The 18,537-nt window shown below is 35.2% G+C and overlaps 1 protein-coding gene and 1 long non-coding RNA gene across 11 annotated transcripts in view; one reads left to right on the top strand and one right to left on the bottom strand.

Moving 5' to 3' along the window:
- LOC309639260 overlaps positions 1-18,537 on the top strand; it is a 433,950-nt gene that overhangs the window by 107,039 nt on the left and 308,374 nt on the right. The gene's annotated exons all lie outside the window — the stretch shown is intronic.
- NOL4 (nucleolar protein 4) overlaps positions 1-18,537 on the bottom strand; it is a 401,283-nt gene that overhangs the window by 90,206 nt on the left and 292,540 nt on the right. For all 10 annotated transcript variants that reach the window (XM_082416104.1, XM_082416103.1, XM_082416105.1 and 7 more), the window contains one exon: positions 9,453-9,566. In XM_082416104.1, coding sequence (XP_082272230.1) covers positions 9,453-9,566 — 114 coding nt within the window. The remainder of the gene's footprint in view (positions 1-9,452; positions 9,567-18,537) is intronic.

Raw genomic sequence — 18,537 nt, 5'->3', positions numbered from 1 at the left:
AGTAACTAATGGGTTTTAAACTGGCTAGATTAAAGAGAAAAGACAGGACAAGGAATGGACAGATTATGAGAAATAAATTATAAAAATGAATATATTTGGCATAAAACAAATAAGTCAGACTCTTCGTCTGTTAAGCCTAAAATAACTGGTTTTAAAAGAAATTAACAAAAATGCAGTCTTCATGGAGAACCCAGTAAACCATATGTTCCCCTGACTTTGGCACCAAAAAGTGTATTAACATATTATGATGAATTTCTCTCTCTGAATTCAAACCACCTACTCATATCCTGACGTTGATCCACTTGAAATTAATAACATCCTAAGCCAAAGATTCACCTAAAATTAAAAAAAGAATCATTTCTATACAAATGTGGGAGAATTCTCAATGAAGCCAGAAAACCAAATAGTAAAGCAAAATGAGTAACAGAAAGACAAAAAATAAAATCAGAAATTGAGGCTGTTCCCAGTTTCCCCCCCTTCAAAACCCCATAGATGTATCCAAAAGAAAGTTTTGTAGATTCAGATTCCCCATCTATAGAAAAGGGAAACCATTTGATCTACATGCTTCATAGTACTATTGAGAGACCAAGAGAATCATGCACTGTACATCACTACTCAGATATACATTGACATATCATTACATAAGGAAAATACATACACTAAGGAAAAATTTTATACAGAAGTAACCTTACTCTCAATCTAAGAAAAAAAAAGATAAAAAGTCACTGTTTGAGGAAAACCATAATGTCAGTTTTTTGAGAGATCATAAAAAGAGAAAAAGATGAAAAATATTTACGATAGAAAGAATAATAATCTATATATACAGTTATATAAGTTCAAACTATAGGAGAAAATTAAACTTTGATTCCTCATTAGCTGGGCTAACACTGCAGCATGGAAGAGTAGGTATTCCCAAATCACTCATTTGTAACTTCAAAATACCTTATAGCAGATTAATCTTCATAATTACTTTTCGGCATTAGCTCAGATTTAACTACTGTTACAATTAAATAGCAAATCTGAAATGTAGGTGGTAAAGAAAGGAATTCTTGCTGAATTGGGACCTCACCTTTGCCCCAGTACATCTACGTTTTGTTGTCCCTAGGGTTCTGAAGCTTCCTAAAAATTGGAGACGTCACTCTCCTTCCCACTCATCTCTGGCATGTACTTAAAGTCCATATAACTTAACAGAGCATATAAAATGCCCACAGTCTAATTTAAACCCTCATGTCCAATCCCCTCTCCTTTTATTTCTTCCCAAGAATCTCAAGTTTCACTCACAGAGATGACTGTTTTTGGTACTCAGGAAACTTTCATGTTTCAAAAGGCTCCATGTGTCTGGACTATCATCTGTTAGCTCTCATAGTCTCCTTCATTTCTCATGGTCTGGCTCAAATAGTGCCTCCTCTGGGAAGCCCTCCTGGGTTTCCCAGGCAGAATTAGAAGAACTCTCCTCTGGCTTTCACAACAATCTGATCACACCCTTATAATTTCATTTACCATACTAATTTCACTTGTCTTTAACAGAATGTGAGTTTCTAGAGGAAAGATGTTATGTCTCATTCCTCTGCAAAGAAAGAATAAAAACACCTGCTCAGTAGCAAGTGATTTTAAGCAAATCTAGTACCTGGTAAATCCTCAGTAAAGGTTCTCCATCCTTGTTTTGTAGCCTCTGTACCAAGCAAAATATCTTCCATGTAATGATTATTTGCTAAATAAACTACTTTAGGACTACTTAGAGCTAATTTTCTCCTATTAATCATATCTCTTGCTGATACAGATAATATTTAAGGAACTCCCTAGAGCAGTTCAAAAACCTTGGAAAAATAAGAATTTAAAACTTTTGTCATTAAAAAGTTATCTTGCAAGACCTCAAGTTGGAAATAATACATATTTGAAGTCCAGCCACATTATTAAGTTAATGCTGAAAGAATACAGATTCGTAAAGCAATTATCTTGCTCACAAAATACCAACAGAATACAAGTCAAATATTCTTCCCTACAGAGCAAATAAATATTCCAGTAAAACTATTTAACCGTGTTTCTCAAATATTATATAATGTGCCAATGAACTAAAATTTTTAAATTAGAATAGCAAATATTTATTGTAGTTATCCATAAGTGATATTTTATGTAGCTGTGAAACATTTTAATTTGGTATATATATTTACTTTTCCTTAGTTTTTATGTTTATAAAGTTTCTATGTTTACAAATATATTATGGAAATGTATAATATTTCCCTATTTTTATTATTTAAAAATGTGATTATAACCATTCTGAGAGTCTGTTCTGGTAGTATATAGGTATGATGGTTGGTTTGCAGTAGTGAGAATGTATTCAAGTCTCTCTGGATTGCTTTACTAATTTGTCCACCCCTTGGTGCTCATGAATTTAAGGTCATGGTTCAATATCCACTTCTGTTAGCTATTTCCCAGATGGAAAAAACCTCTCTTCCTGTGGAATATGATTACTTACTAACCACTGCCAGGCATTTTAGAGACCAACTGAGTGAATAGATGGTTCAGTGTACACCTAGTCACACCCTCCAATGGTGAGTGTGCAAACAGCGTATTTATGAATGATTGAAACTGATGAAAACATGCATTTTTGAAGATTATTGAGCCTTGTCTTTTTGTGGCATTATATTTGTAGCAAACTGTTGGATGTTGTGGTGTCCCTATTGTAAATGTTGAACATGGTAATTTAATTGATGGTGACTTCCAAATTAGAAAAGGATGTAACTGTAATCTCAGGAGATATTGAAAATAGCTGAACGATAAATACAAAATGGAATTATACTTTAGAAATACAACTGGAATTAGTAATCATATGTGGCTTAGTTTTTTGACTGGGGGCATAACTGCTATAGCCATTGACACTTAATTGCTTCCTTTTTGCAAAGAAATAAAATTAAACCAAAGGGCCTGGTTAAGTTACTTTTATCTTATAGCCTCCAATTTTTACTTTTAGGCTCTGGTGAATTTAAAAACAAAAAAGTAAACAGAAGGTAGAAAAAAGGATGGAGGGAGAATTCATTTGACATAATGAGTGCAAATCTATGGAAAATTGTGGGTTTTGAACCTCAAGGCCAGTCTCTTCAAAATGGGAGGAACTGAGTTATGAATTCATTATCAAGGAATAGATCTGAGAATGTATTATTCTCATTCCTGTATTCAAATCCTAGGCTAGTTGTCCATAGCAGTGCTTCTCAGAAAGGGCATTACCACTTCTAGGGGACATCTGGAAAATATATAGCAGGTGAAATAGGCATGAAGTGGGAGGACCAGCTTACGGAAAGCTCAGACATTCTCCAGGCAGTACCAATCAACTAAGAACTGTCCCTGTTCCCATGTGAATTTTAAAAAGTCATGCTGGATATTTTTGTAGGTGAAAGCCTGAATAGGGTTTCCTGAGCCTAAAGTTTAATTTCATTTTAGGTATAAAAACAAAGTTTTTGTGCATGTTTTAAAAGATATGTTGAATTGTCTCAGGAATACACTACCTTGTAAATCGAGGGAGTATTGTGCTATGTTTTGTTTGGAACTGTACCACTAGTCTTTCACCGTTGGTAAAGTTCACGTCACTGAATTCTGTGAGCTGCCACAATACACCTGTATCAGAGGACAGTTGTAGCTGCGGCTTCTTCATTGATTTGAGGGACAGACAGAAGCAGCTGATGACTTTATTGTATCTTCCAGTGATGTGGACTCCCCATATTTCCACACCAAAAATACATGTTATTTGATTATATATTACTTTTAAAATAAATAACGTATTATTTATATTAAAATCAAGACATTATCCATATATATTTAAATTGTGAGCATAATTTATATTAACTACAAATTGCATTTCAGGATCTAAAAGTGGGGCATTTCAAGGTGTTTACTGTAAAAAAGACATGCTATGTTTGAAAGGTTTAGGAACCACTGGTTAAGAATCAAAGATTCTTAGAAGTTAAAAAAAGCTTTTAATAGGCTTATGTTTATAAAACAAGCAAAATCGCTTATTTTTATAGGAATAAGGTAGAAATTAAGAGCATGGACCTTATACATATCAAGAGCTTAAAAAGCCTTGCTGGTTTTTGACCCAGGTCTCATAATTTATCCTAAAAAAATAACTGGCAAGGTATCCTTTTCACAGGCAAATTATGGTAGAAAAAACAAAATCAACAGTTAATAATTTAGAAAATACTACATGATGGAGTATTAAGGGGCTTCTATAAATAACTGATAAACTTACATAGTGATACCATAAATATTCACAACATTAAGCTAAATGGAAGGATACAATGTGATACTATTTTGCTTTATAAAACAGGAAGTTTTGCATAGAAAGAGTAGTAGAAAGAATTATATTATAAAACTGAATAGTGGAATTACTAGTCAATTATATTTCTTCTCTATACATTACTCTATTTCCTAAATTATCAAAAATAAGCCTGCATGTCTGAAAGTATTTTTTTTAAATGTTACTATAAGCATGATTTTAAAAAGCACAAGGATTGGATCCAAGTGGGGATCCATCCTGAGCAGCTCTGCGCTAAAGGCTCTAAGCCTCAATGCCTCCACTTCATGAAAAGCGATGACAGTTACATAAAATAGGCTTGCAACCCACCTCAAACAGTGCTTCATCCATACATGTTCCTGCTGTTCTGTTGTTATTAATATTATTACTAATGAAGAAAATAAGGCCTATTACAGTTAGGTGACTTGTGAAGTATATTCTATTTCAATTGTTTAAAATTACATGTGTTACAGAAGAAATTACAATATATTCAAGGAACTACTCTAGGTGGTACTTTGTTTCTCTTATATTTTTTTTCCTTTGGATGAGAGGGCCATGCTGAAACACATGTTGGAACACTCAAAGATAGAGTTTTCTTTCTCCAAAATATTGTATATAAGAAAGACAAATGCTAGAAGTAGAATGAAAGCCGAGGATGACTGAGAGTAGGGGTATGGGAGTGTGGGCTGGAAGGCCACAGAAATAGGTTTCAAACCCTATCTCAGTTACTATCACAATGTTTACATTTAAGCATAAAATCCTACTGAAAAATATTTATTTCAATTGTGCATTTGTGAAATATTAGAAACGTTACCAAAAGCACACGCAAATACAGAAGGAAACATGAAAGGAGAGCTGCCTGACTCAAAAACAGCTTGACCATGGTGTTTTCGATAGTCTTCAAATACATCCATGACAAAATGAAATGTCTGTATTAAAATTGTCACCGTGCTTATGTGACTATATTTTCAACCTTGATACCTACCATTATGTTTCTTTTAATAACATGCCCACTCATTAGCACCCTAACAGAACAAAGGAAAAATCATGAAGAGGTACAGATCACAGAGAATTCACCAGTACTATAGAAAACAGAGTAGCAGGAACTATGGGCTTATTAAATAGTTTTTGGTCTTGGGCCGATGGTTTCCTGTTGGTTTACTAATAGCGATTTTCTTCTTTAACTCAGCGATATATCAGTTTTCAGTATTTTTTCCCCCGCTTTCTCCCCTTTTATTATGCCACAAGCAACTAACATGCCAGTTCCCCTTTCCCCCTATGGTGTTCTTTTCAATAGAGTCAAAGGTGTCACATCACAGCCTACCATTGATTTTCCATCTGTCCCAGTCACCACAAAAACTGTCACCCAGCACACTCGTGCTGCATTGTACTTCATGAGGGCTGGATCTGCCGAGGAAGCCCTTGACCATTGGTTTTACGTGATCCCTTCTATAAAACTAAAAGCTAATTTAACTGAAAGAACTTAAATAGAGAAAAGAAGCCAAAGGAACCCTCACATTAGTCAGAAATTTCAGCAAACCTAGGAATAGAATATTTGTCATCCCTCAAAAAGAGCAAGTACAAAGCGATGGGAGATAAATGACCAGCAAGTGGATGGTTCTAATCTTTCTCACTTTCTGCCTCTGTCTCTCTGGTGAGATGAACTGTAGCCAAAAACATTGAGATAGATTTGTTTTTAAGTAAATAGTAGTGAGATAATATCTAAATAACAAAGATAAAGACAATTTGAGCTATGCCATAGAAATATAAATGTGAAGTCTGACTCTGCCCATCTTTTTGAATTACCAAAGTGAAAAAGGATTTCCTAGGTAACATAAAAATTCTAGATTTTCATATTAAAAGAAAAGAAATGCTGGGACTTCCCTGGTGGCACAGTGGTTGAGAATCCACCTTCTAACGCAGGGGACACGGGTTCGAGCCCTGGTCCCAGAAGATCCCACATGCCATGGAGCAACTGAGCCCACGTGCCACAACTAATGAGCTTGCGCTCGAGAGCCTGCAAGCCACAACTACTGAAGCCCACGAGCCACAACTACTGAAGCCCGCATGCCTAGAGCCCATGCTCCCCAATAATGAGAAGCCTGTGCACCGCAACAAAGAGTAGCCTCCGTTCTCCGCAACTAGAGAAAGCCCACGAGCAGCAACAAAGACCCAAAGCAGCCAAAAATAAATAAATAAATTTATTAAAAAAAAAGAAAAGAAAAGAAATGCTGAGTATATTCTATAATGCATTGGGGATTGACCTCAGCCCTGTGTTATCTGATTCCTAATGAGGCAGTAGGTTCCTGCCCTTGCCTACTTGCTTCAGGGCTGAGGCTGCCTCCTCTAGACCCTGGGGCAAGGTGGACATATGAAATAAAGTATTTAACACATCCATAGTACCTTTCATGTTCATAGCTTTATAAAGCCCAATTAATTTATCAAGTTTCATAAACTCTGAAGGACACATATAATTACAGCCCTACATATGGCTAACCAGGGGCAGCAAGTAGTCATGTGTGCAGCTGAACAGAATTTAGATTTTAACTGTCTCATTTCTGAACTTTCATGCACCAACAGAAAGGCAGGGACACAATGAAGAATCTTTGAGTCACTGGAAAATTCTAAGAATTGTGAGTTGGGTTAAGAATGTGCCTAGAAAAGGATGATACCATTGCCAACACCAAAAAGAACTCTGGTTGTCTCTACTTAGGCAAAGCGTGTTTAGATCCAATTAGGGGAGCTCCCGCTCCCACATCTCCATGCTCTGATGAAAGTGTAAAATCCACTTGGTAGAAGCCTTTGTGCTGCATGCCAAGTGAAATCTATATAATTCACAGTAAGAAGAAATAACTATATATTTGTACCCTCCATTTTACAGATTAGGTCAACAGTGGTTAAGTGATTGGACCAAATATTGTGGACGACCAGCTTTGGGGATCTTGTAGAAGGAGACTGTAGGCAGTACATAACATGAATCAGTCATTTAATTTTCATAACAACTGCACATATGATTGATTCTATGATTCAGGGGTATTCTAGAGTGTAGATTGGATGAGGTATGTAGCAAACTGACAACAAGGAGAGTCCTTTCAATCCCAGAATTTTACCATTCTGATTTCTAGAATAATGATCTTTTCTCAAATGGACTTAGTCTGAATTCAAAACTCCTATATCTGAGATAGTACTATTAATGCTTCTTTATAGTCTTACTGATACCAATGCAATGATAGAAAAGCTAGAACATCAATTAAAATAACTTTTTCTAGGCTGAATTTTCTTGATGCTTACCATGTGCCAGGCAAATTGCTAAGTACCTAACATAAATCTATCATTCAGGGTTCTCACACACCCCTATAAGATTAGTACTGTTATTACTGTTATTTTACATATGAGAAAACTAGGCACAGGGAATTGGAATAATTTTGTGAAGGTCACACAGTAAGGGTAGAGCTGAGAATCAAAATCAGTTGTATTTAACTCCAGAATATGCAATCTTAATCACTATGCTAAATACGGTATTATATATTGGCCTGTAACTTATTTTAAGCAAGATAAATTTTAGAGATATAATAATGACAAAAGTCTCGGGCTTCCCTGGTGGCACAGTGGTTAAGAACCCGCCTGCCAATGCAGGGGACAGGGGTTCGATCCCTGGTCTGGGAAGATCCCACATGCCGCGGAGCAACTAAGCCCGTGCCACAACTACTGAGCCTGCGCTCTAGAGCCCGTGAGCCAAAACTATTGAACCCGCATGCCACAACTCTGAAGCCCGTGTGCCTAAAGCCCGTGCTCCGCAACCAAGAGAAGCCACCGCAATGAGAAGTCCGCACACCGCAAGAGTAGCCCCCGCTCCTGGCAACTGGAGAAAGCCCGCACGCAGCAACGAAGACCCAATGCAGCCAAAAATAAATAAATTAAATAAATAAAATTTTAAAAAAGACCCTAAAAAAAAATAATAATGACAAAGTCTCAACTGAGGGCATGTATAAGTGAATAAATATGTTTGGCAATGAGAATGCTTAGCAAATTCCAAATCAGCATTTTCATATACATATTTTATCTGAGGCTAATACCGTATTTTTTATTTAACCTAAGGCTTCATCTTTTGCATTGTATAGAATTATTGGCACATGTTATATTAAGTATAAATACATACAATTAAAAAATAATGCCATTCTAAAACACTTAAAATATTGTAAGCCTGGAATGTAAAAACTTTTTTTTTCCATTTTCTTTGAAGCTCATTGTCTCACAGGAAAAACAAAATTGGGCTGACAATTTAGTCTCCGTATCCCAGCCTCAATTAGAAATATGAAGCACCCAGATCATTTGTTGTAAAAATAATTTAAAAGTCAGAACATGGCATACTTTATGTATAACACCTAAAATTATATATTAAAATTGAGTTCTTTATTATGGGTAATTAAGAAACAGGGCTAGAGAGAAAAAGGAAACAAAAACATTCCAGACATGAGAGGGGGAGACACACAGATGGAGATAAACGAGGGGAAAAACTAAGTGAAACATCAGTGAACAATGCACAACGAATACACACATCTACATCACATGGATATACAGCCTTAGAAAAGAGATGTAGAAAGATGATACTTAATGGTTATACAGTAAATGATTTGTTAATGTGAAGGTAAGCCCAGGACATAGATTTTCCTTATTTTATACCCCCATTTTACGGCTTTCTGGTCTTCAAGGTTATGTTGTGTTTTCCCCATACCTAGCATAATCTATTGATATTTGGCAATGGACCAGAAGAAATTAAGAGAGGTTCATTTTCATTCAAAAAGACCATAATCAGGTCATTGTCATAAACGATCAGGTAAACTTACAAAACTATTGTAAATGATCATTTAGAGCCTCTTATTTAAATAAGTCATTAGCCTTCAAATTGGATACTAAACAGAATTTTAACTCATTAATTTTACAATTGCCCATTTTTCATCGCAGAACATTTTTGTCATTGCGTCTCCACTGATCTCATGGACATGCCTTTTTCAAGTTTAAATTCATATCACAAAGACAGAAAAACGATATCTCTGTGGACTTTAAATCCATTCCAGAGATTCTGCTCTTCTCCATAAGTCAGATTAACTTAACCATATTTGCTATAGCTGGTGGTCACCAGAACCCCAAGACTCCTCAGTACCTGTTGTCTATCCAGACGCATCCTCTTGGCGGCATTTCTACTCTCACTCTCACAGGCTGAAGCCAAGATACTCTCTGCAACTGCTGAAGTAAGGTGGGAAGGAATAGGTCGAGACTAAAAAAAAAGAGAGAAAAAAACATGAAAAAATTATTAACAGTATCATTAACAGTCCAATGCTATGCTCAGAAGATCTCATAGGATGTGCAGGAGTATCCATGTATTTCAACTCAACTGATTTCAGTAGAAAGAGGAAATGGAAATTGCAAAGATGAATAATGAAAGCTAGTTAGACGGTAAAGCTAGAGTTGCTACAGATCCATCATCCATTCCCACAGCTCCTTTGTCACAAGTGTTTAGTCTGGGCCATTAAGCTGGAGTTTGAACAGGCAGTGGTAAAATTGCTGACTGGGTTTTGCAAATAAAACAAGTCCTTTAATTCTCTTATAACATACGACAATGCACAACAAAACAAAACAAAAACAAGTGACAGGGCCGAAACAGTTGGAAAAACTGACAGACACTCAGACCATGTCAAACAATCTTAATATGAAATATTATGACTATTTACAGTCTAAGTTGTGACACAATTGATGTGATTAAAATTCTTATAAAAAACACCTTACTTTAGCTTAAAAACAAACTGAAAATTCAGTCCTAGAACAATTTTGCTATAACAAAAATTCAGTGTTCTAGATGTGAGATGTGCATGTGTGCCTACATGCTTTGTTTTATTTATAAAATATGTGTCAATATTATTAGTCTAACAGGTACATGTTGGATATCCATCGTCTGTGTAGCCCATTTAGAAATTCATTAACCTCCTGACTAAGCTCTTAATTAACTACAAATTGTTTGTGATTCTCCATATCATTTGTGATAATCAGAAAAGTTTTCCATTTTTTCCCATAATTACATGAAAAATTATCTAACTGAAAGATGAAGCACTTAATGATACCAGACAGTTTTCTAAAAAATTATGATAAGCAAATGATAGATAAGTAACATAAAAATTAAACGAGATGAGATAGCAGAATATGAAATGACAAAATAAGCATCTTTTAGCAATCTAGCATATATAATGGTATATCATCTTAGGGTTTTCAAAGCCTCAGTCCAAAATATGTGTGGATGCCATACATATTTCTTAGAGGCCTCCCAACTAATAGAGATCTTTTAATTAATTTTTGTAAATGAATGTGAGCATGCCTTTATTGTACTTGATTCATTTTGCTAACTCTGGCATGTATGATGTGCATTAGCACACTGAACCACAGCATTTCTATCTCAAACAATATTCTAGAACAGCTCAATTCAGACCACAGTGTTTTAATAGCTACTCTTCAGTAGAATTTGTTCAGTGCAGAAAGAGACCAAGCTTTGACTTTATTTGAACTAGGAAGAAATTTCTGCTGCCACCTCATCCGATTCCCCCATGTTTCCACCTCCAAAGTAGCCTCTGTAGGCAAAAGGTAGGAAGGCTATAGGGTGCAGTCTCCACCTGCTAACCCTGTGAGATGATGGAAATGATAGCTAGACAACTTTGACAATAAAGCATTAGGATATTTGGAATGTCATTTTTGCAAAAGAAAGAAAAGAAAGAGGCCCTCTGAGGTAGCAGGAAGAATAGTTTTGAGAAGGAAATTATAAAGCCAGGACTGTGTGTTGGGAACAGAGAGGGTCAAATGAGGTAAACATTAAAAAATATTTAAATTGTCATAAAGGTGTATATATAATTTCAAAATGCATATTGCTTCATTTCATTCTGTACTTCATTGAATATGGATAAGATAGATAGTCTAGCTCAGAACTGAAAATATACTAAGCTACAAAAATCAGTGTTTCATTAAAAGATGGCCATAACATGGCTCAAAATTATACTCTAAACCCCATGGGAATTGGCTACACAATGTTGTTCTTCTCAACTGAATTATGTTTTGAGGCAACAGTGTTATAGGAAAAATGGGAATAAGAACATTCCATTATACAAAAATCATTTATTTCATTGTAGCTAGCATTATTCAAATAGAAGTGAGAGTTCACACCTTTATAAACTACATCTTAAGACACTTCATTTAGTTCTAGGGACTGAATTAACAGAAGCTAAATAAAATATCAGCAGTCTCTATTTTCCTGATCCAATTATTGATAGGCACATGAAATTCAGAGACCTATTTCTGTTCTTCATTCCTTTTATTTTTTCTCTTTATCTGGTACCTCTATTCAAAATTCGGAATATGTAAGGCTATGGAGCTTCATTAAGCTGACTAAATTGTGGTAATAAACACATACATTCCTTAAACACTTAATAGTTTGTTGAACAGAGAGAATACAAGGTAAAATATCTCTTTAATTAAAATTATTTGGTAGCATTTCCTTTCAAATTCTTTTTTAATATTTAAAAACAAAATGGGAAATGACTTTTACTAGAACAGTATAAGTTACTGTGTGTAATAATTTATATACTTTCCTTTATGGAGAAAATGATAGAGTTGGGTTTTTCCCAGATATATTTAATTGGTCTTCTCAGAAACTAGAATAAGGTCCCAGCTGAGTGGAACTAGATATTTTTTAAGGTCACTGGATAACCTCATTATTTCAAGATTTTGGGAAAAAAGTCAACTTCAAGATAAAGCAATCATGTACTCTTTCCTATTAAGTGAAAAAAAAACAGTAGAAGCAAAGATACGTGATTAGACATGGCCAGAAGTTAAACAATATAATTTTGAAAATAGAGTTTTTCTGAGTTTACTGTAGAATCATAATCAGATAACTGTAAATGGCCATAGAAATAATTCAGTACAAATTTCTTCCTTAAAGCTTGAAGAAACTCTTTTGCCTAAGGACAAACTGAACTAGAAATAGAAGCCAAGTCTCATGTCTCCCAATTCTCAACTCTTCCACTCTCCTAAATTCTGTTGTATACTTAGTACTTTTACAAAATTTATTATTAATAACGTAAAATATTTTAGGAAAAATCCTTATATATAAAATGTTGGCTCAACTAAAAATAAGCAGACCAAAGTTACTCCTTTATATGTCTGTATTACAATTATAACTGACTCAAGCTCATTGGAGAGAAGGGCAGAATGAATGAATAAAATTTATATTACAGTTTAATAGATACATATGTGTTTTTCAAGGAATTTACAATATCCTAAATACATGATAAAATATGTACCTCCAAGGAGAAAACCAGTACTATTCATTCTAAATTAATCTTAAGATAAATATTAATAATACCTAACTCATATTGAGTGCTTAGATGTGGAAGCATTAATACAAAAATCTTTGATTCATTATCTAATTTCTTCCAAACAACCCTTGAGAAAAAGTACTTATATCATCCATTTTAAAGAAACCCAAATTAAAGTCCTATATAACTTACCCAAGATCACACAGCTATGATGTGGAAACACCTGAATTCATCTTTAAGTCTGATGATAAACTGGGACTAATAATCCCTAGTAAAGTTTATTGTCATTTTACAATGAAGGCCTCAGTGAGCTTAAAGAAAGCTAGAGCTCTTAAACACTACACATTCCTCCAGAGGAGTCCATGTACAGCTAACTCCATTATGCATTGAAATGAAGAATATATTAGGGTCTTCCTAAAATTCTTCTCTTAAAGTCATCAAAATCCTCCTAAAACAGCTTCCTATTAATTCTTTAAAACTCTTCTTCATTAATGGCATGATAAAATGGAACTTATCTAAATTCCATCACATGTTCTAAACTGATGCAATCTAAATTCACAAGATTTTCACACTGGAGCGACCAGAAGTGCCAAGCAATTACTGTACGTGAAACATAATAAAACTGACTTTCATGCCCAGAACGAGAATGAGGAGCCAGGCAGAGAAGTTCTTCCTCTCCTGTGAGGCAATCCTGGTAAAAATCACCTTGATTCTAATATTGATGAGCCAGTAATAAATGCCGATGCTCGTCAATACACACAGAGCTCAATTATGCTATGTCCGTTATATGATACTAATTATGAAAGTCTTTTGCTTAGTTTTCCTCCGTGGTGTGGCTATTATCTATTTCACATCTCAAAAGTACTTAGACCAAGAGAGTGAGAAGGAAATTAATCAGTTTTGCTCCTTATAAAAGCAGTGTTATCATACAGAAATTTAAAACTATTATTTATGAGTTCTCAGAATTCATGGGGACTCCCCTTTCCTTCGTGACATTTACTAGTGGAGAGTTTTCTAAAATCATCTCTTTAGTGTTTTCCTGGCAGTGTGTTAAGGGCTGTAGTCATGGGTTCCACCAGGGATAAATGCTGAAGATTCCTTGTTACACCAGTAAGGGTGGCCATAAAACACAAAAGCTTCCACTGTAATAACTTGAAATAATATTTCACCAAAACGTCAAATGCAAAGAGTTGAATAGATAATTTATGGAAAACAACACTACTCCTTCCAGTTGAGTATAGCTCAGTAAATCTACTATTTAGTATATATCTTAGATATTTAAAAAATAATTATTCAAAAATGTGTATAATCACATATTCTACATGATCTATACCTAGATTGAGATTTGTTACCTATTTCTTTCCTGGATATGAGATAATGCTAAATAGCCTTCACTAAGTATCTCTTCATAATTAACTGTCATACTCAACTGGGATGAGTTGATCTTTCCCCAGCACTGTTCTTATTGTAATAATCATCTATGTCCAAATCAATGGTGGTTGTTTCATTAAACAGATGGCTAAACAGTCACATGGGGTTTTGAAGTTTAAAAAGTCACATTTTAGGGCTTCCCTGGTGGCGCAGTGGTTGAGAATCTGCCTGCTAATGCAGGCGACACGGGTTCGAGCCCTGGTCTGGGAAGATCCCACATGCCGCAGAGCGACTGAGCCCGTGAGCCACAACTACTGAGCTTGCGCGTCTGGAGGCTGTGCTCTGCAACAAGAGAGGCCACGATAGTGAGAGGCCCGCGCACCGTGATGAAGAGTGGCCCCCACTTGCCGCAACTAGAGAAAGCCCTAGCACAGAAACGAAGACCCAACATAGCAATCAATCAATCAATCAATTAATCAATAAAATAAATCTTTAAAAAAAAAAAAAAAGTCACATTTTAATTGGGGACTTAAGATATGATTGCTGTTGGCCCAGTGTAAATGTATCTTTCCTTATATAGGCATGTAAAACCTACTACCACACCAACAAACTATTCCATTTTTTGGTCTTAAAACTAAACAATGTTAGAGTCCTCTGAACTTCTGCTGTACCCTTAGGATGCTGTAGGGTTTTTGTTTTTTGGGTTTTTTTGCAATTATAAAAAGTAAAAAGAAATCGAGAATATAAGCTCTGTTCATGGGTTACTGCGGCAATGCTCTTGACTCCAGTGTTCAAGCACAGCTTAATCAAGTATTAGACAAGCCAGATTGGGAGCAACGGTGACATCAACCTGAGATTTTAAGTAGAATGAGCTCTTTTAAAATAATTAAAGCAAATGATTCGGTAGTCAGAATTTAGGTAGAGTTTTAAACTAAGATGATTTCTGCTAAACTTGTTACTTTATAAAATACATAATTTGAAAATTCTGCAGCTTGGATGATATCCTGTCACCCCAAAATGGTATACCCATGCCTGAACACATAACTGTTACAGTGTAAAAAGATGCAGCTCCTAAGGGATCCCTTCTTCTGACCAGGTAGCTTCATTTGCCGACATCAGTGGACTCAAGTAACAGTTTAGCAACTAAGTCAGACAGACCTGGATATTATTATGCAATCAGTTCCTTGCAATCTGCCTGACTGCTTTTGCTATATAATCTCTCTGAGCCTCACTCATTCTGCCGAGTAACATTATTTATATCTTTATAAATGACAAAACTGAGGTTCAGTCAATAAGCTATGAATAGGAAAAATAATCTCTATATCGGGGGGCAGTTGTTAGAATTCCATGAAGTAAGGTACATAAAGTCACTGATATCTTTACTAGTTTATTCAACAAATATACTTAATGAGCACTTTCTATATGTCAGGAACTGAGCCAAGTCCAAAGATACGGAGATAAACAAAATCAATACTGTCTCTGTTATCATAGAGTTTACTTTACAAGTTAGTACAATGCCTAGTACATAGGGTATAATATACATGCAACAAAGAGTGTTTATTATAGACTCACAACCTTATATCAGCAATTCTAAGATCCTAATATTGTATAAGCTGAAATATTTCAAAAACTTAGGGCAAACTCAGTTGGCAGAAGAAACTGATATGAGAATATTTAGAATCTTTCTTTTTTCTTCTTTCTGTGAATATTCCTAGGTTTTGTGGCAGAAAGACTAATATATTTGTGCATGGGATGTTTTTCCAGACCCCAATGTGATTGTTATGCAATAAACAGAATATGCACTTTATCATGTCCCCCAAATCAGAAAAGTTCTGAATTCTGGACCATTGATGATCCAAGATTTTAGATAAGCGTGGTGGATGCAGACTAAAATAGCCAATCAACTGCCTTGACCCCGTCATAAAAGGTTTTGGTGGGTGGGATAAGCAAAGTCCCTAACTGACCTGACTGGCCACATGACTTAGTCCTGGACAATCAAGGGAGCCCATCCCTTTGTTCCCAGTGACTGATCCAAGAAATGGACATATGCTCCAAAGAGGGCCAATCCAAGTCCTTTCATGGAAATGGGGACCTGGAGCTGGAAGATTGCTCTTGGATTGGGAGTTTTAAGAAAAGAAGCTTAGAGCTGCTGATGGCAACATTTCCCAACAGGTAGCAAGACTGAGAGTTAAACCAATACACAGAGAAGCATTGGGAGAGTGGCAAATCCCTGATATTTGAGCCCAGCTATGTGAGAATCCTTGGACTTTCCAGTTTTCTTGAGAAAAATATCTTGACTAATTTAAAAGGAGTTTAAAAACAAAGATGATAATTAACCCCTATCTAGGCTTTGATTATAAGTATTTCATTATGAATTAATAGTCTATGCTTTGGCCTTAATTTTAGAACATTATTGGCCTTTAATAATGATCTTTCACAAATACATGGGGAATTGTTAAGTTTTATAGTTGATGCTAAAGCCCAATTTAGCTAATGTCATCTGACATATACATCTGATCAAGACGAGATAAACTAAATTTTCAACTAAAATGACATGTTTTCATTTTAACTGACAACTTATTCAAATCTCCACTAGGAAACATCTTTTAATTCTGAAAATAAGTGATTACATTTACTTATGATTATTTTGGATCATGACATCTTTTAATTGTTTACTTATGAAACCTAAAACTATATACAAATTCTATTCATACAATTAATATTCACACTAATTACCAAATAGATAAAAATCTTTTAAAAATAGTGTTTCAAGAGAGTTAAAATTAAATGTTATATGATTGCCTTCTTTAGGAAAAAAACTCCCTAAGATTTAAAATACATTAGGCTAGATTTTCAGTTATCAGTAGCTTTTAAAATTGAAATGCCAACTGCAGGATACTGTGAAAGACAGAGCACACAATAAACACTAGTTTATCTCCCCACTAATTTTACTACAAAGTAACACATTAGTATGAATGTCCACTCATTCACTCATCCTTCATTCAACAGTTTTAATTCCATTGAATTGAACATGGACTGAGCAGCTTTCACGAGCAACTAATTGTACTGTATAAGACATAATGGATGATACAGAAATGAACAAGTTAAGAAGCAGAGTAGTCAAGGAACATAGCTTCTTATTAGGGAGCTAAGGCCCATATATAAATAACAGTAATATAAGACAGGATAAAATAAAACTACAAAAGTACCACAAAGTACAATTTGCACATGGAAGAAAGAGAGATTTAAGGCTGCTCTTAGCTAGAAGTGATGATTAAATAGATAAAGGCATATTGGATTTAGTCCTCCAAGGAGTTCAACAGATTGAGACAGCAAGGGTTTCCCAGTAAAGGGAGCAGTGGAATGCAATTTCAGATTCGACTGCATTTTATCCTGTTCCTCAGAGACCAGGTACCATGCTATGCAGAAGTTTTTATATTTGTTATTTCAATTGTTGGTTTTCATGTAGAAGTGCTATTTGTTTCCATTTTTCCCATGACGAATCTGAACAACAAGAGATACAAGGTCCACAAGTAACAGCTGATAAAACATGGCTAAGAACCAAAATCCACTGACTAAAATCAGGGAGCTTTTCTTCAGATTTGCTCACCAATGCTGCTAATTTTCCAGTGTCTCCTTCTGGGTTGTTTCCTTTTTCTTAGAGTACATTTTAGTTCTTCCAGAAACAGCTTGTCAGTGGTAATTTCAGTAGTTGTCTGAAGTATTTTTCTTCCTCACTCTGGAGGTAGAGTTTAGCTGGGCATTGACTTGTAGATTAAAAGTAGTTTCTCTAAAAAATTTTGAAGACTTTTTTCTCAGTATTTTGAAGATTGTCTTCCGACATCTATTTTGAGGACAAGTATTATGTTCAGTCTACTTTCCTGTTTTAGATAATTTCTTGTTTCTTCCTGGTGACATTTAAGAATTTCTTGGGTCTGCTACAGTTTTGCCTTGATGTACATAGGTGTGACTTTGTTTTTATTTGTGCTGCTCAGGGATGGTCTGTTTCTCTGTTCTTAGTATTCATGGTCTAGTCAATTCTGAAAAATTCTTCCTCCTTTTTTGCTTGAATGTTGTCCTCGTTCTCTCTAATTTCTCCTTTGGAATGTCTATTAGATCTATATCACTCTAGTCCCCAAGTTTACTTCTTTATCAAATTCCACTTCTCTTTTTTCTTTCTGTGAGTAATTTCCACAGTTCCAGTGTATCAATTTTCTCTTTGGTTGAATCATCTTATCTGCTATTTAACCCATCTAGTAAGGTTTTAGTTTCAATGTTTATAATGCCTGTCATTTCATTTTTTGAAGTTGTAATTTGATGCTTCTAATTCCCCTTTAATGGAAGAGTAGTCCTTTCCAGGGTCCCAGCTTTGTATACAGTCCTCAGTTCATGTTCCTGCCTAGTCACAAACCCAAATCCACATCTCCTGAGCTTGAATTGGCATTCAAATCCCAGCCCTGATCTGTTTGGGCTTAAATTCACTTTTTCTATCTTCCTACTCTGGTACCCTATCAAATTAAG

Source organism: Balaenoptera physalus, assembly GCF_965194825.1.
Source record: "Balaenoptera physalus genome assembly, chromosome: 12".
NCBI classification, from domain to species: domain Eukaryota; kingdom Metazoa; phylum Chordata; class Mammalia; order Artiodactyla; family Balaenopteridae; genus Balaenoptera; species Balaenoptera physalus.
The sequence above is the reverse complement of the archived record's forward strand: the minus strand, read 5'-3'. Positions and strand labels throughout refer to the sequence as shown.